Genomic DNA, 25,020 nt, shown 5'->3' on the forward strand with positions numbered 1-25,020 from the left:
ATGAAATGTCCATTTAAGGAGATAATAGAAGAAAAGGAGTGGTTCAATTACTACAAGCCAGGAGACTACTGGATTACGGGAATAATGTCTGGAATTGTAGCTCGATTGTACCCATTTTCATTCTCCAAGCCTCCAACCCACCAACTGAAAAGGTAATTGTCAACTCGTCCAAGGATTCTGGTGATTGATTTTACCTCCTCCAATGTCTTTTTATATATATATATATATATATATATATATATATATATATATATATATATATATATATTATTATTATTATTATTATATATATATATATATATATATATATATATATATATATATATATATATATATATATTCTTTTAATAAAAACATTCCCTCGTTCAGTAAACAGTTTGTCATCTGAGTACATATTTTTGTGTCATGACAATTAAAATTTACCACCATATTCATTATCTGTATCTATCCTTATATTACTACTAATATTTAACATATCTACTATTATAACATTTCTCTTCTTAACTTATTTCTCTTTATAATACATTGATAGAATAACTGCCTTATATTGTAAAAAATCAGATTCTTCCATTCCTTTGATTGCAAGTGTTAATCTATGTATCTATGTATATTTTCTTTTATGTACACTGAGACAAATTCCTTGTGAGTCAAATCACACTTGGCCAATAAAGAATTCTATTCTATTCATTTCTGCACATTCTAGAATTTTCTTAATCATATTTTCCTCCGTAAGGATCTCTTCACTTTTCCAAAGTGCAAATACAATTCTAGCTGCAGTTATTACATGAATAATCAAGTATACATTTTCTTTACTATAAGTTTCTGGTAGAATCCCCAACAAGAATAGTCCTGGTTTTAAATCGATACGTCATCTTCTCCAACCACATACCTCCAATGTCTTTTCTAGGAATGATTTCCTTTCCCCTATTCCTCACCTTGAGAAAGGCAAGTCATTATTGCTCATCCCAATTTGCTTTAGAGGAAAGGCTCCTGGGGAACCTGATGATTTTGTAAAGTCTGAGTTTGCAAAGTTTCTTTTTAAGTTTTTCCACAAGTGTCAGCCTCAACACTGGGCAACACTGGGCACTGCCAACACTGTCCCACGATGAATCTTGCCTGGATGGGGTTCTGCCTACTTTCAAAATGAATACCTTGGGACTGTGGATTCAGCAACTTATTTATTCATATTTATTTTATTTATTTATTAACAATAGTTAAACAGTAACTCCCAATAAAGTGATTGAATGATACCTTAGAACAGAGTGAGATCTCTGGTATTTTCTCCCTACTGTTTCTTCCCCTTTCTTTCATTTACTCTAAAATTGCTATCACCTTCTCCGCTCTTTTTTTGCACCCTTTAACACTTTTGCCACTTTTGTGGCTCCCCTGTTCCTTTTGGTTTAAATAAAAGGGATACTTTTTAAAAACCAAGTTCAAGGAGTGGAGAAACTTTATGTGATAAGTTAATGTTTAATCACAGAGGAATCACATTAATTGTAGTTAACTGTAGAATATAGGACAATAACTCTAAACCCCATGGACAACGTTCTTCCAGGCCTTCCTGTCCTCTACCATCCTCCAGAGTCCATTTAAACTCACGCTGACTGCTTCAGTGATTCCATTCAGCCACCTCGTTCTCTGTTGTCTCCTTCTTCTTTTGCTCTCAATCGTTCCCAGCATTAGGATCTTCTCCAGTGAGTCCTTCCTTCTCATTAGGTGGCCAAAGTATTTGAGTTTCATCTTCAGGATCTGGCCCTCTAAAGAGCAGTCAGGGTTGATCTCCCCTAGGACTGAACGGTTTGATCACCTTGCAGTCCAAGGGACTCACAGGAGTCTTCTTCAGCACCATAGTTCAAAGGCCACAGTTCTTTGGCGCTCAGCATTCCTTATGGTCCAACTTTTACAGCCACACATAGCAACTGGGAAAACCATAGCACTTGGTATTCCTACACTTTTTTAATTTTTTTTTTTTTTTTAAATTTGATTTATATGCCGCCCTTCTCCGGAGACTCAGGGCGGCTTACAATGCGTTAAGCAATAGCCTTTATTCTTTTGTATATTTTATACAAAGTCAGCTTATTGCCCCCACAAACTGGGTCCTCATTTCACCTACCTTAGAAAGGATGGAAGGCTGAGTCAACCTTGAGCCTTGGAGAGATTCGAACCAGCATAAATTGCAGGCAGCTGTGTTAATAACAGGGTACACTAAACCCCTGTACTATCAAGGCTCATAGCATCCCTTTTTAGCATTCCTGAGGACTGTGAAGATATGGATCTTCCCTCAAGCATTGGGCTAGGATGGGGGTTGCGAGCTATGAGCATATCTAGTCTGGTGCCTGGGGGGAAGGGTATGATTTTAATTACATTTTATGGATTGTTGTGAATTGATATGAGTGATATATTAGCTTTGCAAATAGGTAAGTAAATAAAATAAATGCTTTGGTTTTGCAAAAAAATTTATTCTAAGCAGATTGAAACAGTTACAATAGTAAGAAGCCTTCACACTTTCTTTTTGAGTAGAAGAAGGTCTGGAGGTTTCTTACTATTGTAACCGTTTTCTTTACCTGACTACTGAACTATAAGATTAAATTTCTTCATTTTTTCCTCCCAAATTATAGTGTGGAGAAAATGATAGGCAGAATCAGTTCTGGTGAATTTGATAGGATTCCTTTGATCCTGACATAACAAGCTTACTATCTCTCTCTGATATTTCTTTTGGCAAGAAGCTTCTAGTGGTGTCAATGGGACTGTTTTTCCATTGTCCAAATAAATTGAATAATTTAATTGAATAATGAGTATCTGATTATCTTTTTGGCATTGTACTATATAGATCTAAAGCTACAGTAAATATGACATATCATGAAAATCCAAACTAAAGATTTATCTATCTATCTATCTATCTATCTATCTATCTATCTATCTATCTATCTGAATTTGTTAAACAAAAAAGAGAACAAGAATTAGAGAATAAAAATACAATGACAGGGATGATAGGCACGTTAGTCTACTTACGCACGCTCTCTCTACTGACCACTTAAGTATGAAGTAAGGTCCACAGAAGTCAATTTGTGGCTGAAACTGAAAATTTGTAACTGAGACAACTGAATCAGGTAGGGCACTCCAGACTTTGACAACTCTATTACAGAAATCATATTTTTACAGTAAAGTTTAGAACGATTTACATGGAGTTTAAAGCGCTTGTTTGCATGCATATTATTGCGATTAAAACAGAAAAAGCCATTTACATGTAAAACATTACTACATTTAATTTTGTATGCAATACCTAGGCCTGACCACAAGTGACACAGTTCTAAGTTATCCAAACTGAGAATTTTGAGCCTAGTAGCATAGGGAATTCTATTGTGTACAGAAGAGTGCACGACTTTTCTAGTGAAATACTTCTGAACCCACTAGATTGTACTAATGTCAGATATATGGTGGGAATTCCAAACAGTTGAACAATACTCTAAGACTGGTCTAGCATAAGTTTGTGGGGGGGTTTTTGCAAAAGTTTTTTTAGTTTTTAAAACAAACGAACATACAATACATTTTTTCTGAATAGAGTATTGACCGAGTCAAAATTCATACAGCTTATTTTCCCAAATTTAATTTACATACTTCAATTTCTGCCATTGTATTCCTTTTCTAGTTCTCTCTTTTTCATCTCTATTTTATATTTAATATATAATCAATATTACCATCCGCCCTACCTCCTAATCTTAATCTTATTTCATTTCTTTTATTTCTCCCTTTATCACATATTTTATTCAATATTTCTTTAATCTATTGAAACCCTTTAAATTACACACAATCCTTATATTATAATCCTAATATTTCACACTTATATTTTAATATCCATTATTTTCTAAAGGTGGACCAGATTATAAAATCATATCTCCTTATTAATCACTTTACCATTTTAACAATATATTTCTTCAAATTTGTTTCCCACATCACCTTTTTTAAATACAAATATCTTATTCCATTTCAATTTTAGTTAGATTGCAATTTCACCTCCATTTCCACTTCATTTAAATTTCCTCTTCTAAATAAACCATTTTATATTTCTCAATTTTAACAACATTCCCAATCGCCTTCTCTTAATTTCTAATTATCGTTTTCCATACCTTAAATTCACTTTTTCCCTATCCTGATATTAATACAATTCATTCAAATCTAAACATGATAATAATCTTCTACATATATATACATATATATGATACATATATCATTATATAGTTCACAACCATTATTTTTCTGCATTCTACCATTCATATTACAGAATATCTTTCAGATTATTCGAATATTACAATCATAATACTATTATTACTATATTTATATATCATATTATCCTTCCTCCTTTTCCACTAGTTACGGTATTTTTCGGAGTATAAGATGCACCTTTTTCTCCCAAAAAAGAGGGTGAAAATCTGGGTGTATTTCATACTCCGAATGTAACCCTGCCCAGCTTCTCAAATGGAGGTTTCAGAGGCTGTAAAAAGCATCAGGAAAGAAGCTTCAGAAAAGAAGCCCCCAAACAGAGATTCAGAAAAAAAGCCCCCAAACAGAGGCTTTTTTTCTGAAGCTCTGTTTCGGAGGGTTTCAGAGACAAGAAAAAGTTTTTTCTGAAACAGTGTTTCAGAAGTTTCAGAGGCAGAAAAAAAAAGCAAAAAAAAAAGCAAGGCACACAGCTCACAACCAAGGAAAATTCACCTCTGGGAACAGCTGATTGGGGGTATTTGATCCACCCACCAATCAGCTTTTTTCTTATTTTCTTCACCAAAAATTAAGGTGTGTCTTATACTCCAGCGCGTCTTATACTCTGAAAAATATGGTACTCCTTTTAATCATTTTCTCCTGGTCTATCTAGCAAACTACTTCTCAAAATTCCCCCATTCTCCCATTTTCTTTTTTTACTTTTTCTTATTTTTATAATTATTATATCTTTTCGCGTTTCCTTCCTTTAGCTTTTAAGTCCATTACTCACTTATTTTGTCCCATATTCCCATCTGATCTAATTTCCTTTTCTCTTTTCACTTTCTTTGTTTCCCCACTGTTAATCCGAGTGTAATTATTTAAATTTTTTGTCTCTAGACCTTTCCCTATTTCTTGTTTCTTATGTTTCTTTCTACCTTCCCTATTTTTAGCACTGTTAATCCCAGTGCAATCCCTAAACATATTTTTCTCTAATCTTCCTTTCCTTCTCTTAACTTTCTTATTTATTGATTGTTTCCTTCTAATCCTTCTCTTTTTTTCATTGTTACTCCCAATGTAATCATTTGAAAGTTCAATGTCTTTGTCCTCCATGTTGTTTTCTTGCTTCTCATTGGTAGGCTGTTTATCCAATTAAATATGTTCTGAAAAGATGATTTCTTTCTGTCCAAATCAAATGATAGACGTACCATTTTAACCATCTCAATTACTTCCTGCCACGTTTTGTCATTCTGATTAAATTTTGACTCCAATTTAAAACTTTGTTATTTGTCAGCTCTTTTACTTATCAAAGTCAAATAGTTGAAAAGAAAGACTTCCTTAAAAATTCTCACGGCTCATTAATCAAGGTCACTATAATTTTTTCCAAGTTCAAAATGTTCAGTGTAGTACTTTTTTTCCACCAGTAGATGTCTGTCTCCAGTCCACAAGTTTCAAATCAACAGTTTAACAAAGTATTTCTTTGTGTATTAAATCCACTTATCTGGTATTTTCCTACTTTCTTCTCTCTTCTTAATTTTTATATATTCCAAATCTGAATTTTACAGTCCAATTCAAATCCAATTAAAATATGTTAACATGGCTTTTTTATTTTAGATTTTTCTTTGTTCTTCCTTTAAAGTTAAAAAATTTTCTTAGAGTTTATATCCAATCCATTTAAGCAATTTTCTTTTGGGTTTCTCTATCTTGTACTACTTTTAAATTCTCCAAATCCAATTTCTAATCCAAATATCAAACTCCGTTTTGGGCTTTAATGTTTTTACTTCTGCTTTGTTCTTCTCCCTCCATTAACATTCCCCGATGCCGGGATCCTTTTTAAAGGTTTCAATTTTTTTCTTTATTTTCTGTGAGTTGGCCAATAACTCACCCAATACCAATACTCCATCCAAAACACTGCTCCTGCACAATTCTTAGCCTGGTTGCCCCAGCTTCATGAGGGTCGCAATGGCCGCCGCACCTGCCACTGGATCAAAGAATTTTCTCCAACTTCCAAGGAACTTGCCTGTTTTTCCTAGTTGTCCGAGATGTCTCTCCTTCTTCACCATCCCTACAAGACGGTTCCGGTCCGAAAATCCCTTGACAGCGGTTTGTCTGGTTGGATTTTCACCAGGCTCATCAGAGCCAGCTACTATCCAGCCAGTCTTGCCATGACACATCCGGTTTCTCTAGCATAAGTTTAATAAGCTCTAATTAGCGATACAATGTTTCCAGAAAAAAAGCTTTGCAAAATTAAGTTTACAACTCTTAATGCTTTTTTAGCAATGCTGTTACAGTGAGCTTTGGAGCATAAATTGTCAGAGATAAGTACACCTAGGTCCTTAACAATGTGAGGGTCATCGGCTAGATCAATGCCACCTAGCTTATACTTGATATTCTGATTACATTTACCAATATGTAAGACAGAGCATTTGTTAATCAAAATTTGAAGTTGCAAAATAGATGACCATTCAGACACATAGTCGAGATGACTTTGCAAAACAACAGAATTATCTGTAGAATTGAATAATTTTATATCATCGGCAAAAAGAATGCAGCTGCTTTTAAGTGGATCACATAAATCGTTGATATAGAGCAAAAAAAGTTGATGAAATTGTTTTTGTTGCAGTGAGAACAACTTCTACAACATTCTGCCCTTCTTATTGGCTGTTCATGAAGTCAACCAGAATTCAAGGCTCTTACCCAACATCACCCTGGGCTACAACATCTATCAGAACTTTTTCAATGCAAGAATGACATATGAGGCCATGCTGGATGTACTGTCTACAGGACAGGAGAACATCCCAAACTACAGATGTGGAAGACAAAAGAACCTGCTGGCAGTTTTTGAAGAGATGGATTCTGAACTCTTTGATCATATTTCCAATGTCTTGAGCATCTATAAAATTCCACAGGTATAAAGCCAAATGAAATTAATTCCATGTTGTAAATTGTTCAGATCTGCCTAGCAGCACTTGTATAAATTTCTCCAAATAAATTGAAAGTCATATATATATGTAGGTCTTTGGTTATTCGGGTTTTCTCCCGCGTAAAATTGGAGGTTTCTTGGCAACGTTTCGACAAAGTCTCATTCGTCATCTTCAGGCTGGTGTCTTCGGCTTCGTGCTTCTAGGAGCAATGTGTGTGATTGCAGCTGTTTCTTCCTTTTAACTGCCAGTGGGGGTGTGAACTGATTGGGTGGGAGCTTGGCTGTATTTTGATTGGGTGGAGGTGTGTTCTGATTGGTTGGGGGTTTGGCTGTGCTCTGATTGGGTGGGTGGGTGTTCTGTTTAGGTGGGGGCTTGGTTGTGCTCGGGTTAGTCTGAGTAGCAGGGGGATTTGAGCTGGTGAGCTGTGTTGCTGTTGTTTGGCTTCGTGTTTGTGGCCATGCTACCTCTTCATGGTGGGTGTCAGTCTGCTTCATGTATGGATTGGAGGGGTTTAAAGGGACTAATGATGCAGCTGTGGTCTGGCTTCTGGTTCGCGGTCGTGCCTCATCCTCAGTGTGGGTTTGAGTCTGCTTTCTGCGTGGATGTGTGGTGGTTACATCCTGTGTGGCTCTCGTGAGTGTGGGTCTGGTGTCATTCTTTGTGTTAGGGACTCGTTTGTCAATAAGGGCGGGTTTCCAAATGGCTGGTAGGTGGGAGGTATCATCTCGTTTATTCATGCTGTGTGGACGTTTTTCTATCTCAATGACTTCTCTGATTATTCTGTTGTTAAGTGTTCGGTTTTGGCGATAGTTCTGGTCTTTTTAAAGTCAATATCATGTCCTGTGGCTTTGAGGTGTTAGACCAGGGAAGAAGTTGGTTCCTCTTTTTTGACTGAGTTCTTGTGTTCTTCAATGCATGCACTTATTCTTCTGTTGGTTTGTCCGATGTATATGGTGGGGCAGGCGGTGCATGGGATTTCATATACTCCTTGATTTTCTAACTCAATTTTGTCTTTGGGGTTTCTTAGGATGGTGGATATTTTTTGGTTTGTGCAGAATGCTGTCTTGATGTTGTATTTGTGGAGGATCTTGCTGATTCTATCTGTGGTGCCTTTTATATATGGGAGGAGGGCTTTGCCATTTTCTTGTTCTCTGTCTTGGATTTTAGTGGGGGTTTCTTTTTGGATTAGGTTGGTAATCTTATTTCTTTGGAATCCATTGGATGTTAATACGTTAGTGAGAGTGTGTAGTTCGGTTTTTAGATGTTGTTCGTCAGCTAAGCGTTTTGTTCTGGAGATGAGTGTCTTGGCTACGGAGTTGATCTGTGCTGGGTGGTGGTATGAGAGTGTGTGCAGATAGCGGTTTGTGTGTGTTCTCTTCTGGTAGATGGTGTGTCCTAGGGAGCCATTGGATTTCCTGTAGACTAAGACATTCAGGAAGGGAAGTTGGTTGTTCGCTTCTGTTTCCATGGTAAACTGTATTTTGGGGTGTAGGCTGTTGAGATGTGTGAGGAAGTTGTCCAGTTTTTCTTTCCCATGTGGCCAGATTATGAAGGTGTCATCTACGTATCTGAGCCAGAGTTTGGGTTTGTGATCAGATTTTTCTAGAGCTTGGGTTTCAAAGTGTTCCATGTAGAGGTTAGCAATGACAGGTGAGAGGGGTGATCCCATGGGTGCTCCTTCTATTTGTTTGTATTTTTGTCCATTATAGAAGGAGCACCCATGGGATCACCCCTCTCACCTGTCATTGCTAACCTCTACATGGAACACTTTCTCCAACATGTGGGAGAGAGCATTCTGCTCTCTTTTGCCTTTCAGCTCCAACCCAGGAGCCCTCAAGCAGTTGCATCCACAACAAACCATTTTTTATACCAAATATATTTTACTGATAAAGAAATAAAGGGAGACTGGTATAGATCTATTTCAAGCTTCTTAGCTCTCTCCCACATGTTGGAGTAAACCAGGTGTCTCGGTAAAACACTTAATCATTCCCCTGGCTCAGGCTGATGAAGGGAGGAGAACCTGTGGCTCAGTGGTTAATACAATTGCCTAACATGCAGGAAGCCCAGGTTCGAATCCAAGTAAGGGTAAGGCTGGCTGATGAGAGCTAAGAAGCTCTCATATATATATTTGTTTTCTGAGGTTTTTGCGGGTGTTTGTATGTAGGTCTTTGGTTATTCGGGTTTTCTCCCACGTAAAATTGGAGGTTTCCGGAGACTCAGGGCAGCTTACAATGTGCTAAGCAATAGCCTTCATTCTTTTATATATTTATACAAAGTCAGCTTATTGCCCTCACAATTGGGTCCTCAGTTGTGGGGTCCTTCGGCTAGCGCAAAGCCAAAAACACCAGCCTGAAGATGACGAATGAGACTTCGTCGAAACGTTGCCAAGAAACCTCCAATTTTACGTGGGAGAAGACCTGAATAACCAAAGACCTACATATATATATATATATATATATATAAATTGGATATATATATATATATATAAATTGGAAGTGTCTTGGCGATGTTTCGACGAAGTCTCATTCGTCATCTTCAGGCTGGTGTTCTCGGTTTCGTGCTTCCAGGAGTTTCTTTCTGTGAGCATGTGCTTTGTGCGTAGAATTCAAAATACACCAATTTCAAGCTCTATGGTTTATTTTCTAGGGCAGCCCCATTAAGTAAAACAGCTGAGGCATGGAAATCCACTGAGCTGAGTGGATTTTTCAGCTGAGCTGAAAAAAGCGGGAAACAACTTCAGTGAGAGTGAAATCACAATCACAATCACAACCATTGGCAGCAACAGGGAGGATACATGAGATGAGGGTGTGGCTAACTGATGAGGCCTTATAAGGCCAAAATAGATCTATCTTAGTCTCCAAATGGGCAGTAAAGAATCTGCTGGCTGCCGGAAGAAAAAAAAGCCTTGACACTAGTGGATTGTGATTTCACTGAACTAGGGCTGCATAACATCTTGGTTACGTAGATAGAACCTGGCTAAAGAGAAATATATATATATATATATATATATATATATATATATATATATATATATATATATATATATATACACATACATACATACATACATACATACATACATACATACATGCAGTTATCATTTGAAATGTCTCTCAGCAGTGGGGAAAGGCCCTTAGATTTACCATCTGACTTTATCATTAAAACTGGCACAAACTACCTTTGGAAGAAATATCCTTCTTGGTTCAATTCCAAGTGGGGGAAAAAACACTGGATTCATGGAAGTTGCTTGGAAAGATGGTTTTAATGGTGGACAGGATCACATGCCTTGATGATGTTGGGTGAAGAAAAAAAGGGAAGAGATGCTGAGAGTGACTGAGTTTTATGCCCTCTCTAGGCTTTTGAATTTGAGCTTGTATTCTGATTGGTTGTCAGACTCCCATGAGGCCATGGGAGTTTGAATCCAAGTTTGGTTGTGCATTGCTGGATGGTGCTAGAATGGAATAGAATAGAATAGAATGGAGTGGAATGGAATGGAATGGAATGGAATGGAATGGAATGGAATGGAATAGAATAGAATAGAATAGAATAGAATAGAATAGAATAGAATAGAATAGAATAGAATAGAATAGAATTCTTTATTGGCCAAGTGTGATTGGACACACAAGGAATTTCTCTTGGTGCACATGCTCTCTGACTACATAAAATAAAAGATAAATTCCTCAAGAATCATAAGGTACAACACTGAATGATAGTCATATCATTTATAGTCATATCAACATCAACATAATAGTTTTAAATTGGGGTATTTAAATTTTGGGGGGGTTTTAAATCTGAGCCAAATTTATTTAATTATTTTAAATTTTAATTGCTGTTTTGTTTGTGTTTTTAAATAGGCTGTACACCACCCTGAGTCCTTTGGGAGAAGGGCGGTATAGAAATAAAATTATTATTATTATTATTATTATTATTATTATTATTATTATTATTATTATTATTATTATTATTGGGAAACAATCAATATATTTATTTATTTGTTTATTTATTTGAACTTGTATACTGCCCTTCTCCCGAAGGACTCAATATAAATCTTAAGGATTCTTGCAACAAGGTTACAGTCAGACAGTCATAAGTGGGAGTGTAGAATTGACTGGCTCAGGCCTTAATGGCCCATTGACAAAGGTAGGGGGGCTGAGCTTGGTGGGAAGGTAATAGCGTTCCGTGCACCTTAGGCATTTAGTCATGCTGGCCACATGACCATGGAGACGTCTTCAGAAATTGCTGGCTCTTCGGCTTTGAAACAGAGATGAGCACTGCCCCCTAGAGTTAGGAACGACTAGCACATATGTGTGAGGGGAACCTATACTGTTACCTAAAATATCTCATTTTCCTAGGCGGGGCTGGGTACCTAAGTTTCTACACTACCAATACCTTCTCTTTTATCTTAGATCAACTATAGTGCCACCAACCAGATGGCTGAGAAAAGTCATGGTTTTCCTTTTTCATATCGGATGACCCCAAACCAAGAACCTCCTGACTCAGCAATCGTCCAGCTGCTCCTGCAGTTCCAATGGACATGGATCGGCCTCCTTTCTCAGGACAATGAAAGAGGAGAAAAATTCAAAAGACGCTTGGAAGTTCTTGCTCTAAAAAATGGGATCTGCATTGTCCTCTCAGGATCTGTCCCAGAAGCAAATATGGAGAGAAATGCTGGAGAAACTCTCATGCAAGAAAAATGGAAAATGTTATTTTCTCTTATCAAGAGTCAAATAAAAATTATAGTATGCCAAATGGATTTTCGGGCCTCAGGAATGTTGGCAATAATAATACAAACAATTGATATGACTAATACACCTATTGTGGGAAGGGTGTGGATTGCAACAACTTTGACAGCTTTAAGTGTAAGTAGTTTTGACCTCTATGTTGATCTCCAAAATAAATATGCTTTGTTTTCCTTCCTCATCCAGATAAAGAGAAGAAGTCGGTATTATGACTTTAATTCTTATGCATCTATGGTCTTATTGTATGGAAAGGAAGCGTTCCAATGTTCTTATTCAAGTCCTGTGTTATCTAAGAAAGTTTGGAAAAAATGCAGAGAAAAAAAGAATTGGGAATTCCCACCCAATGATGTGATTGCAAGAATCCTGTCTCAGGATTCCTCCGGTATTACCCAAATAATTCAAATTGTGGCCTGGGTCCTCAGTGCTGCCTCTTCCTCCCAACGGAGAAAGAGGAGAATGCAAGTTGGAGACCATCAACCATCCCAGATTGTACAGCCATGGCAGGTAAGTCTCCTCCTTTGAGGTTCCACTGATTCTCCCCTTCCAATTCCTCAATATTAAATTAGATGTAGAAAGGGGTGAGATATTCCAAAGAGCAGTTATCCAGTTAGTGGTATTTGAGAGTCAGTGTCAACCCTGAAGCTGACCTGATTGTGGCCATTTTGATGCTTCAGTATTGCCACACTGGAGCTGAAGGAAGAATAGACATTTACCTTGATTGGACCATGTGATTGATTGTTTGGAAAAGGGAGGAAAACTTTTACTTTTAATTAGGTGAAAACTGTGGGAATATTTAGAGTCAGTTTTCACCAGCCTATGCCTATATGATATGTCCAATAAAACTGATGTTTGAGGAACCTGCTTGCCTCAGTGTCCTGTTTGCTATGGGCATATTACTTGGAGCCCTGATTGTGAGTTAGAGAGAGATGATAGAGAAAAATCTTCCAAAGTTAAACAACCTGTGCTAGTTTGTGACAGAAATAGCTCTATGGTGACAATGTAATTTTCAAAACTAAACAAGCATCAGAATATTCCAGCAATTCTCAACCCTTTATTGTGATCACAAAGTGATCTCCAAGCTAAGGAGTTCAGCTGGATTCTTTGTTCTGGATTAAGATTGAATTTTCTACCTTCTAACAAAGCAACAATATATAAATCAAATCATCTTCTGGCAGGAGGGGGGGGCGACAATGGATATGCTTCCGTAGATATTCTATGAAAGAGATAACATCACTATGCAATTTTTTTATATATATATATGCCGCCCTTCTCCGAAGACTCAGGGCGGCTTACAATGTGCTCAGCAATAGCCTTCATACTTTTGTATATTTTATACAAAGTCAGCTTATTGCCCCCACAAACCGGGTCCTCAATTTACCCACCTTAGAAAGGATGGAAGGCTGAGTCGACCTTGAGCCTGGTGAGAATTGAACTCGCAGTAATTGCAGGCAGCTGGATGTTAAATGCTGCCTTAGTAGGAGGCATTAGCCTCCTACGCCACTCAGGCTCCTTTTGTCACATTCCTAACATAAAACATAGAATAATAAGAGTTTGAAAGGACCTCAGAGGTTTTTCTAGTCCAACCCATTAATCAAGTAGGGGACCCTGGACCATTTCAGACAAAGATGCAGCAGCTGCAGGCTTGTTGTGGCGAAAGTTACCGGAGCCACTCCCCTTCTTAAATGTGTCGCTGCCATCACCGCCCTGTTCCATACACATGCTCACATTGTTGCCTGCTACCGCTGATAAATGATGAAAGAATAAATAAACAGTGTGTGCATGTGCGCCCAGCACATGGAATAGGGTGGCGATGCCTGCAGTGTGCTTAAGAAGGGGAGCAGGTCTGGTAACTTTTGCTACAAGAAACCTGCAGCCTCTGATCTTCCGGCACAAGGAGCACCTCCAGGTAGGCCGAAAAAAAGAGGCTTCGGCTGCAGGCATCCTGTGACAAGAGGGGTGAGATACGGGCTGGCAGGGAGCCCAGTGGTAATGGCTCAACCCTGGCTTGCCTTCCCTGGCAGCCAGCTGTGGGAGGAAGGTGAGGAGATGTCACGTGGCAAAGGGAGAGCAGGCAGTGGCTCAGGGAAAAGGCCAGAGCCACGAAATGATTCATTCCCCCACCTGGTTGAGGCAGGTGGCAAGCAGGCGGTGGCTCTAGGGCAAGGCCGGAGCTCGGGAATGGTGCATTCACCATTCCTGTCAAGATGGACAGCGAGTGGGTGGCAGCTTCAGGGCCTCAGAGAATTGCATGTACCTGTGTCACGGCCCCTGACCCAAATTGAAGCGCGAACAAGCAGCATGCATTGCTTACCTTTGGTGAACTAAGCAGGCGAGGCAACTGGTGAGGCATGTAGCTGGGTCACATCGAAAAGGGAACTTTTATAAGGTGGGAGTGGGTGGGTGGCCTGAGCAGGCAGAAGCGGCAAGCGAGCCGGAAGAGGTGAGTGAGCCAGAAGGGGCGAGAGAGCAAGCAGGTGAGCGGGCGTGCATGCATGGGCAGGAGTACCAGGGATGTTTGCTACTGATTCAGCAAACTGATGTCAATCATGCCTACCGGTTCCCCCAAACCAGTCCAAATCAGTAGGATTATACACCTGCTGTAACTGTTCTTGGTATGTTGGTATGTTTTAGCCTCCAGACCCCTTACCATTTTTGTTGTTCATCTCTACAATCTTTCCAGAGTTTCAATATCATTTTTATATTGTGTTGACCAGAACTGGATGCAGTATTCTAAATGTGGTCTTACTAAGGCTTTGTAAAGCAATATTAGAACTTCATATGATCTTGATTCTATCCCTTTATTAACACAGCCTAGCATTGGCAATTTTGCCTGCTGCCACACATTGTTGGCTCATATTTAAGTGATTGTCTACTAGGATTCCAAGATCCTTCTCACAGTTACTGGCATTAAGCCATGTTTCACATAGGCTCTAACTATACTGTTCGTTTTTCTTGCTTAAGTGTAAAACCTTACTTTTATCTATGTTGAATTTCATTTTGTTAGGTAGGGGCCCATGTTCAATTTGTCAAGATCTTTTTGGATCTTGAGCTTGTCTTCTGGAGTGTGGGCTATTCCTGCCAGCTTAGTGTCATCTTCATATTTGATGAGTTTCCCTTGAATTCCCTCGCCTAGAACTTTTTTTGAAGATATTGAAGACTGCTGGACCTAAAATGGAAGCTTGGGGTACCCCATTGCTTACTTTCCTTCATGTGGATGAGGTTCCCCTGAGGACTACATGTTGAATATAATTTGTCAGCCAATTACAAAGCCACCTGATGGTGGTGGTATCTATTCCATGTTTTCAAGAATGTGAGATAGGCGTTCCGGTTTGGCGTCACAGCGAAGCAAACAGGAAAATAGTGGGCTCTGATCACCCCTGCGAAAACCCCAGCTGCCGAACCGCTGCCGATGGGTCTTCGGACCGAACCTGTCTTGCAGGGACAGGGAAAGAAGAAGGGTGCCTCAGATGACTGAAAAGAACAGGCAAGTTCCTCAGAGGTCGGAGGGAACCCTCTGTGAGTCAGCAGCGTGGGGAGGCAGCCATGGCGGCTGCCACAAAGGTGGGACAAACCAAAACAAGAGATGTGCAGGAGGAAAGTGAAAAAGAACAAAGCTCTCTGAAGCCAGATGAGTGACACCAACCCAGGCTGGGAACAATGCTAGAGCAATAATTGTTATTTGTAAGACCCCTAGCCTTAAACAGCGGCTGTGGATTTGAGGGGCTTAGAAGATCTTGAAAAGTGATTTTAGAAGGAGAAGACCCATAGGAAAAATTACCATGGTATTGAATTAATTGGAACAATTAAGCATTGAGGTAGGATGAAAAGACTGGAAAGAACTTTTAAATTAGAATTGGTCTTGGAAAAAAGGGAAAAAAGAAAAGGGATTTAATATTTTTAAAACCTAAAAGAAGAAAAGAGCTAAATTGGACTGTTATATAATCACAACAAAATGGAGACTGGCGTGACTAAGGGAAAGTGTGGATTGAGGAGCAACACCTTCCATTTTAAAAAAATAAACATTCTAACTTGCTGTTTGCTTGGGAGAAGCATGAAATTACTGATAATAGCCATGAGAGGTTGGTGGTAGAAGCTTTTCCTTTGTCTACAGATGGCTTTTTTGGTGGAAAGAAAGAGGAAACACAATGGAACTTTTATAATTGCGACTAACTGCCTCAGGAATAAAAGAAGTCAAATGGCACAGGAACAAAAGAAGGAAAGTCGATACACTTTGCAGGGAATTAAAGTAATAAAAACACTTAATTGATATATGAAGAAACAATTTTAGGAACATTGAATTTAACATGGGTTATAAATTGCTAGACAAGGAAATGAAGAAATAAAATACACATGGCTGGAAAAAAGAATACAAAAATAGTTTGATTAATAAATGAATTGTATTGTTTAGATGATTATTAATTATAAAAGGAGGTGTCTAAAGAGATATAATGATGAAAAATAAAATAATGTGACTAAAATAGAAAAATTTAGTAAAAATGGAATGTATTGATAAAGAGGAGTTTTTTATAGGTGAATAAGACTGTATATCAATATGAGAAAAATCCAAGAAATTTTATTGATCTATATGTGGTGATGTTTTATGTAAGAATTAAGCCTCAATATTAAATTGTTAACAAAGCTGAGAATGATAATAAGATTAAATATATAGAACTAACATATATAATAATAAATATATTATTATAATAAAGCAGGAGATTATATAGAGATAAACTGTAAAACTAAAAATGTGTTAAATGAATATGTTCGAAATAGACAAATAATGGATGAATATGCTGGGAAACAGCTATAATAATAGAGGGAGAGATGTATATTGGATATGAAAGTAAAACAAAGGTGAGCATGTGGGAAACAGCCAAAATACTAGAAGATTATGCTGGTAAACAGCCAAACAATAACTTAATATGCTGGAAAACAGCCAAAACAAATAGAGGATTATGCTGGGAATCAGCAATCAATAATTGTATATGCTGGAAAACAGCCCAAAGAAAATGATTAAGAGATAAGAAGGTAGAAACAAATATGATTTAAGTTGGAATTGATAGTAATAATAAAATGATTATGTTGGGATTAGCACTAAAAATAAAGGTGATTATGTTGATAAGAGTAACAAAATGAAAATAATAAGATTGTGATGATGAAATGATTTTGTGTACAATGAAGAGTGTAATATGTGATAAATTTAAGAAATATTGGTGTTAGTTAAAGGAGATTAGGATTTAAAGATTTAATGTAATGGGTCAAGGGATGGACGTATAGATGGAATTTAGGGTAAATAACTGTAATCAAATACTGAGTTGTGTTAATTGGAAATTAAGATTTTTGGTGAAATAATAGAATGGTAAATGTTTAAATTAAGATATTATAATTGTGGGGAAAAATTTATGTTTTGGTGTTTATTTTAAGAGATGTAATGGCAGAGATTTGGGAAAGAGCTAGATAAAGAGGGGTAAGTGATTATACCTATCTATGATCGGATCAATGCTTCATTCTTAAAAGATGTATTTTATGTTTATGTTTTAAAAAATAATAAAAAAACTTTTCTACAAAAAGAAAAAAAGAATGTGAGATAAATACCGTGTTTTCACACTATAAGATGCACCTGACCATAATACACACCTAAATTTAGAAGAGGGAAAAAAATGTTTTTGGCTTCTGCACACCCTATTTTCAGGCCTTTTTCAGGACTTTTTTCAGCCTGTTTTTGAGGCTTTTTTTGGCTTGTTTTTGAGGCTATTTTGGCCTGTTTTGGGGACTTTTTAAAGCCCATTTTTGTGCCCATTTTTGAGGCTTTTTTAGCCTGTTTTTGAGGGTTTTCTCAGCCCCTTATGGGGGCTTTTTGGTCCATTTTTGAGGCATTTTTGGCCCATTTTTATGCCATTTTTGGCCCGTTTTCAAGGCTTTTTTCCCCCAATGGGGTTATCTCTTCTATGTTTTCAAGAATGTGAGATAATCAATGACTTGAATGAGGGGATAGATGGGGAACTCATCAAATTTGCAAATGATATCAAGCTGGTAGGAATAGCCAATACTCTAGAAGATAGGCTCAATATACAGAAGGATCTTGACAGACTTGAACATTGGGCGCTATTTAACAAAATCAAATTCAATGGAGAAAAAAGTAAGGTTCTACATTTAGGCAAGAAAAACAAAGTGCACAGGTACAGTATATGTGGTACCTTGCTCAATAGTAGTAACTGTGAGAAGGATCTTGGAGTCCTAGTGGACAATCATCTAAATATGAGCCAGCAGTGTGCAGCAGCTGCCAAAAGAGCCAACACAGTTGTGGGCTGCATAAACAGAGGGATAGAATCAAGATCACGTGAATTGTTAATACCATTTTAAAATGCCTTGGTAAGGCCATAACTGGAATACTGCATCCTTTCAACTCTATTCTATTCTATTCTATTCTATTCTATTCTATTCTATTCTATTCTATTCTATTCTATTCTATTCTATTCCATTCCATTCCATTCCATTCCATTCCATTCCACTCCACTCCACTCCACTCCACTCCACTCCACTCCACTCTATAAATATTTGAAAAAGAGCTATAAGTTCCTGGAGAATGACTGAAAGAAGCTTTCCATGAAATGCTGAATCAATCTGTTTCAGACTGTAGTGGTGATTTGAAAAGGTTGAATTATTCAGAATACCACCAATCCAGAATAATAACAAGAAAAACATTGAATAAAGGCTCAAATTGGAATGTTTTTTTAATGTTTCTGCAGCTTCATACGATCCTGAGAAACTTCCAACATCACAATATTTCCAGTGATGGGATTTCTTTTGATGAAAATGGAGTTCCTGTTGGTGACTTTGATATCATGCACTGGACATCCGTTTTGAACAAATCATACATGGGGGTGAAAATTGGGAATGTAGAAAGACAAGCCTCCTCGGAAGTCAAGATATCTGTCAATCAAAGCACCATCCAATGGCCAACTTTATTTAACAAAGTAGTAGAGGCTGCTTGGATTTTGCTCTTCTATTTATCTCCATATGTGGAAATTTTTCTGCTCAGAAATAATTCTTATTGAGGCCAGTTGAGATAATTTCCAAATAAGAGAACTTAAAGCCTCATTAATTCATTAGCTATCGTTTACTTTAGAGGTTTTACAATAATCTATCACACACTGGAACCTGCTGCATTGTATTGCGGGATTTGCAATCTACATTATTAAACTGTAATATGTTGCCATAATTTATAGTACATCAAATTATCTTGTTTTCAGGAAGAGAAAATCCAGAATGTCTATGGAGATTCTCAGTCATACTGGCCACGGTTGTGCCAAAGGTGCTTTTTCAAAAGACACCTGGACAAAGTTTGAAACCTTTGTTTTCTCTTGAAGATGTTTCACTTCTCGTCCAAGAAGCTTCTTCAGTTCTGACTGAATGGTGGAGGACGGAAGGATTTGGAATGACTGAAAAGACTGTGTTGTAAACAGGATATAGATTCAGCAATTACAGGAAGATTCCACACACCCATTTGTACTATTCATGTGACCCTGAGGGCAGAGATAAATATCAAGTGGCCTCAACAACTTTCAGAAAGACTGCTAACAACCTGCAAGACTACAAGGAATATAAATCCTTCCATACTTCACCATTCAGTCACATCTGAAGAAGTTTCTGGAATGAGAAGTGAAATGTCTTCAAAGGAAAACAAAGATCAGTTGTCTTTTGAAAAAGCACTTTTGGGAGAAAAATCCAGAATATGAAGGTTTAGCCCACTGAATTGAAAGAGAAAGATATCACTAAGAATGTGGTGAAGGAAATGAGAGCAGCTAAATATGATGATACAATGATCAGTTGTAGGAGAGAAAGATAGGGACTCTAGAGAAAGCTAGATGTTGGAGGTTTTCTGAGAAAGCAAAGATGGAGAAAAAAATATATACTGTATTTTTCGGAGTATAAGATAGTTTTGGAAGATGAAAATAAGAAAAAAAAATCTGCTTCTGCCTACCAGCATCCATTAGTATTCATTAAGGAAGGAGCCTTAATGGCTTAGGTCAATTTTTCTAAAGCTGTATGCTGTGCTGATCTCTGAAACTGAAACTAAAACTCCTCTCCTCTGCTTTTGTTTTCCTTGCTGCTGCAAACTCTGACAGCCAGGTCAGCTTCAGCTCATTGTTGCAGCCTGATTGACCATGAGCAGCTGATTGGTGGTTGGATTGGTCTTCCAGAATACCCCCAATCAGCTGTTCCAGTCTGCTGTGATTGCCAAAGTCCGTTGCCTTCTCGGTGCCTCATGATTTTGGCTCCATTCAGTATATAAAACACACTCAAATTTTCACTCTCTTTTAGGGAGGGGTATATGTGCATCTTATACTCTGAAAAATATGGTAAATTATAGCAATCTCATATATGCCCTAAGGAGAAACACCTTTTGCAATGGGACTACTTTCCTTTGGAAATAAAAATAAGGCTGTGAGTTTGTTTTGGGATCTACAATGGATATTGATAGAGAAAGAGAATGATCTTTCATTTGCCCCTTCAAAGTAGGGTAATGAAAGTTCATGTCACTACTTCTTGACTGATTTTGCTCAATGTGCTCTTGAGTTCCTGGAAACAAGTTGATTTCAGTAAATCCTTTTAATTCATACATTCCCCCTGAGTAATCTTTCTGTTTATGTTTAGATGGTGCCTTATTCAAGATGTACAGAAAGTTGCTCCCCAGGTTATGCCAAGCGTGTGAGAGAGGGAGCCCCAGTTTGCTGCTATGACTGTTCTTTGTGTATGGAAGGAACATTCTCTGTGCAAGAAGGTACAGTAGGTGACTCAAAAAAAAAAATCAAGGTATGACCAATATTCTATCTTGTTTTTTGGGGGGATATTTGCTAAAGAAGCAAGAAAAACATTAAATTTCTTTTTTTTTTTATTGCAAAAGTTTTACAATTACATTTTCACCCCTTTCCCCCCCCACCCCCCCCCAAACTTCCCAACCTCCCTAACCCTCCCTAACCCTCCCCTCCCCCCAGACTTCCCTATAATATACTCATACTCATAAAGAACCCTAATATAACACTTATATTTAAACTTGAACCCCTCCCTCCCCTGTATAATTTTTCTCTTTATCTCATTACATTAAAAAATTTCTAGTACATTATTTTCAAATAAAAGCTATTTGATACTTTCTAGTTTGATATTTGTTCTGAACATATTCTATCCACCTTTTCCATTCCCACTCATAAGTCTCTTGTGAACAGTCTTTTAAATATGCTGAAATCTTCGCCATCTCTGCAAAACTGGCCATCTTCAAAGTCCATTCCTCAATAGTGGGCAAAGCTTCATTCTTCCAATATTTACCTATCAACAATCTTGCTGCTGTTATCATATACAATATCAATTTTGTTTCACCCAATGTAAAACCCTTAACTATACCCAATAAAAACAGTTGTGGAGAAAATTGAATTTTTTTCTTCAAAACATTCTGCATGACCCACCAAATTTTTATCCAAAAAGCCTTAACTTTCCTACAGGTCCACCAAACATGATAATACGTAGCATCCAAACATTCACATCTCCAACATTTTGGCTGAGCATTAGGGTACATACATGAGAACTTTTTGGGATCTAAATGCCATCTATAAAACATTTTGTAGAAATTTTCCCTCAGGTTCTGCGACTGTGTAAATTTAACATTCTGAACCCAAATTTTTTCCCATGTTTCCAGCATCACTGGTTCTTCAAAATTCTGTGCCCACTTAATCATACAGTCTTTAACTAATTCAGTTTCTGAATCTCTTTCTAGCAAAACATTATAAAGCCTTTTGATATGCATTGGACCTTTCTCTCTTATATGTCTAACCAATTCTTCCTCATGCAACATAATACCAGTTTTTTGGTCCTCTTTCCATCTCAGTTGTAATTGATTATATTGTAACCAAGTTAAATTAATCCCTTCATCCAACAGTGTCTGCAATGTCTTCAGCTGCCATCTGCCCGCATCTGTAAAAAGAACCTCTTTATATAAAAACCCCCCGAGTGACATTATATTTGTATTCCACAAAGTATGACCAAGATCCAGCCATAACGGTATTTTATAATCCCATTTGAGTCGGTGCTTCTTCCAAACTCTCATCAAAGAATCTCTAAGTATATGACTTTTAAATACTTTATCTACTTTGTCGTCGTAAAATAAGTAAGCATGCCATCCAAATTCAAGATCAAAACTTTCTGCATTCAATATTCCAGTCTTTTTCCTTCCAAACCAATCACTTGTTAAAGTTAAAGCTGCTGCATCATAATATAGCTGTAGGTTTGGAAGTTTAAGACCTCCTCTTTCTGGAACATCTTGCATAATTTTCAATTTCACTCTCGGCTTCTTCTCGTTCCAGACAAACTTATTCACTCCAGATTGCCAAACTTTCAATTGTTTATCACTTTTAAGCACCGGAATCATTTGAAACAAAAAAAGAAATCTTGGCAAAATGTTCATCTTAACTGCTGCTATTCTTCCAAGTAAAGACAGCTGCAGTTTTTTCCAAGTCTCCATGTCTTTCTGCACCTCTCGCCACAACACCTCATAGTTATTTTGAAACAATTTCATATTTGATTCTGCAACCTGAACTCCTAGATATTTTACCTTAGGTACAGTCTCAAAACCTGCCCTCCTTTCAAGCTCATGTTTACGATCTTGTGTCATGTTTTTAACTATCATTTTAGTCTTTTTTGGATTCAGTCTAAAACCTGAAACTCTACCATAGTCTTGTATAATGTCCTTCATCAGGATTATTGATTCCATTGGTTGTGATAGGGTAACAACCAGATCATCTGCAAATGCCTTTATTCTGTAATCCTCTTGCCTAATCATTATACCTTTCAAGATATTAGAGTCCCTTATTGTATTTAACAAGACTTCTAGTGTTAAAATAAATAAAAGTGGGGACAACGGACATCCCTGTCTTGTTCCTTTTTCAATTTTAAACTCTGTTGTCAAGCTTCCATTAATAATGATCTGTGCCTTTTGCTCTTGATAAATTGCTGAAATCGCCTGTATAAATTGATCCCCAAAGTCCATCTTTTTTAAAGTCTTTAGTAGAAAATTCCAATCCACTCTATCAAAGGCCTTCTCTGCATCCAAAAAGACCAGCACTGCAGGAATCTGTTTATTCTTCTCAAGATATTCCAATAAGTCTATTACTTGCCTTACATTGTCCTTCATGTGTCTGCCCTCGATGAATCCCGCTTGATCCTCATGAATCACCTTTTGGATTACTGGCATCAACCTGTTGGCTAATACTTTCGCATAGATTTTATAATCTGTATTCAAAAGAGATATTGGTCTATAATTCTCTGGTTTTTTAGGACCGACTTGTTCTTTTGGTATCAAAGATATGTAAGCTATTGTCCATGATGGGGGTATTTTACCCCCTTGTTGAATATTGCAAAATAAATCTCTAAGTTGTTCCACCATTTCAGCTTGCAAAGTTTTGTAATACACTGCGGTCAAACCATCCGTACCAGGAGCTTTGGCTGTTTTTAACTGTTTAATTGCTATTATTATCTCCTCCTCTGTTATAGGATAATTCATTCTTTCCTTTTGTTGATCAGTAATTTTTGTAACTCTTTTATCGTTTAAATATTTTTCTATAAATCCATTCTGCACCTCCTCTTTGGCATATAGTTTAGTATAATAGTCCACAAAAGCTTCTTTAATTAATTTTTGTTGAAAAATTTCTTTCCCTCCAATATCAATACTATCTATAGTCCGTATACTTTGTTTTTTCCTCAATGTGTAAGCCAACCATCTGCCCGGTTTATTAGCATTACAAAATGTATTATGCTTCGCATATTGTAAGTTTGTTGCAACTTGTTCCGCCATAAGCATTTGAAATTGGTCTTTCAAAAGTTTTATAGCACTGCTTATTCTTTCATCTGTTGGATTTTTAATAAGTAACTGTTCTTTATTCTTTAAATTTCTTGAAAGCATCCACAAACTTCAAAGATTGGGCACTATCACCAAATTTGGATGACTATGCGAGCATTAAAATATATAATGAAAGGTTGCTGATTTCTATTCAGTTGTTACTTTCTTGCTTTGTTTTAGGAAAGAGAAGTGATATCATCTTCAGCTTTAAAAAGACAGTTTCATTTATTTTAACTAATGTTGTGTAATATGAATATCCCTGGGCAGAAATATTATATTATTCTTTGAAAATTAAGTAATTGATTTCTGATCCGGTTTTCATGCTCCTACAGCTGTAGAAACAGATTCATGCTAACTATTCTTTTTCTCAGATGCAGCCCATTGTGAAAAGTGTCCAGATGACCAGTATTCCAATAAGAAGCGAGATCAGTGTGTCCCCAAAAATATAAGTTTCTTATCCTATCAAGAATTGTTGGGACTTATCCTGGCTTTCTTTGCCATCGCTTTGTCCCTAACCACCGCCTTTATTCTGGGAATCTTCATGAAATATCGAAACACTCCCATAGTCAAAGCCAACAACTGTGAACTCACCTACATCCTCCTGGTTTCGCTCCTGCTTTCTTTCTTGACCTCCCTTCTATTCATCGGTCGCCCTGTGAAAATGACCTGTCTCCTCCGACAAACCATTTTCAGTGTTGTTTTCTCAGTTGCTGTGTCTTCCTTGCTGGCCAAGACTGTCATGGTGGTGGTGGCCTTTCTGGCCACAAAGCCAGGCAGCAGCATGAGGAAATGGCTGGGGAAGAGTCTGGCCAACTCTATTGTTTTATCCTGCTCTGGTGTTCAAGTAGGCCTCTGTATGATGTGGCTGGGAGTCTTTCCCCCATTCCCAGATTCTGACTTTCATTCCCAACCAGAACACATCCTGCTGCAGTGCAATGAAGGCTCTGTCACCATGTTCTACTCTGCTCTTGGCTACATGGGTTTTTTGGCTGCCATCTGTTTCTTGGTGGCATTTCTGGCTCGAAATCTGCCAGGGGCTTTTAATGAAGCCAAACTGATCACCTTCAGCATGTTGGTTTTCTGTAGCGTTTGGATCTCCTTTGTTCCCACTTATCTGAGCACCAAGGGGAAATACATGGTAGCCGTGCAGATCTTCTCCGTCCTGGCCTCTGGCCTGGGTTTACTGGGCTGCATCTTTATCCCCAAATGCTACATTATTATCCTCAGACCTGACATGAACACCAAAGAACATCTCATGATAAAAAATCATTAA

General features: G+C 37.6%; 1 protein-coding gene across 1 annotated transcript; it reads left to right on the top strand.

Moving 5' to 3' along the window:
• LOC139310147 (vomeronasal type-2 receptor 26-like) lies at positions 1-25,020 on the top strand. The gene is made up of 4 exons (XM_070934304.1): positions 1-152; positions 6,818-7,103; positions 20,516-20,642; positions 24,119-25,020. Exons 1-4 carry the CDS (start codon positions 1-3, stop codon positions 25,018-25,020), a joined length of 1,467 nt encoding a protein of 488 aa, XP_070790405.1.

This window comes from Pituophis catenifer, unplaced genomic scaffold, assembly GCF_029215685.1.
Source record: "Pituophis catenifer annectens isolate HBS135680 unplaced genomic scaffold, rPitCat1.0.hap2 SCAF_2, whole genome shotgun sequence".
NCBI lineage: Eukaryota > Metazoa > Chordata > Lepidosauria > Squamata > Colubridae > Pituophis > Pituophis catenifer.

Bases quoted from the DNA above. Each gene is read 5' to 3' on its own strand.
- LOC139310147 (XM_070934304.1), top strand. From the start codon at position 1: ATGAAATGTCCATTTAAGGAGATAATAGAAGAAAAGGAGTGGTTCAAT. The intron at 7,104-20,515 runs GTATAAAGCCAA...GTTTATGTTTAG, and splicing joins GCATCTATAAAATTCCACAG to ATGGTGCCTTATTCAAGATG. The intron at 20,643-24,118 runs GTACAGTAGGTG...TCTTTTTCTCAG, and splicing joins AACATTCTCTGTGCAAGAAG to ATGCAGCCCATTGTGAAAAG.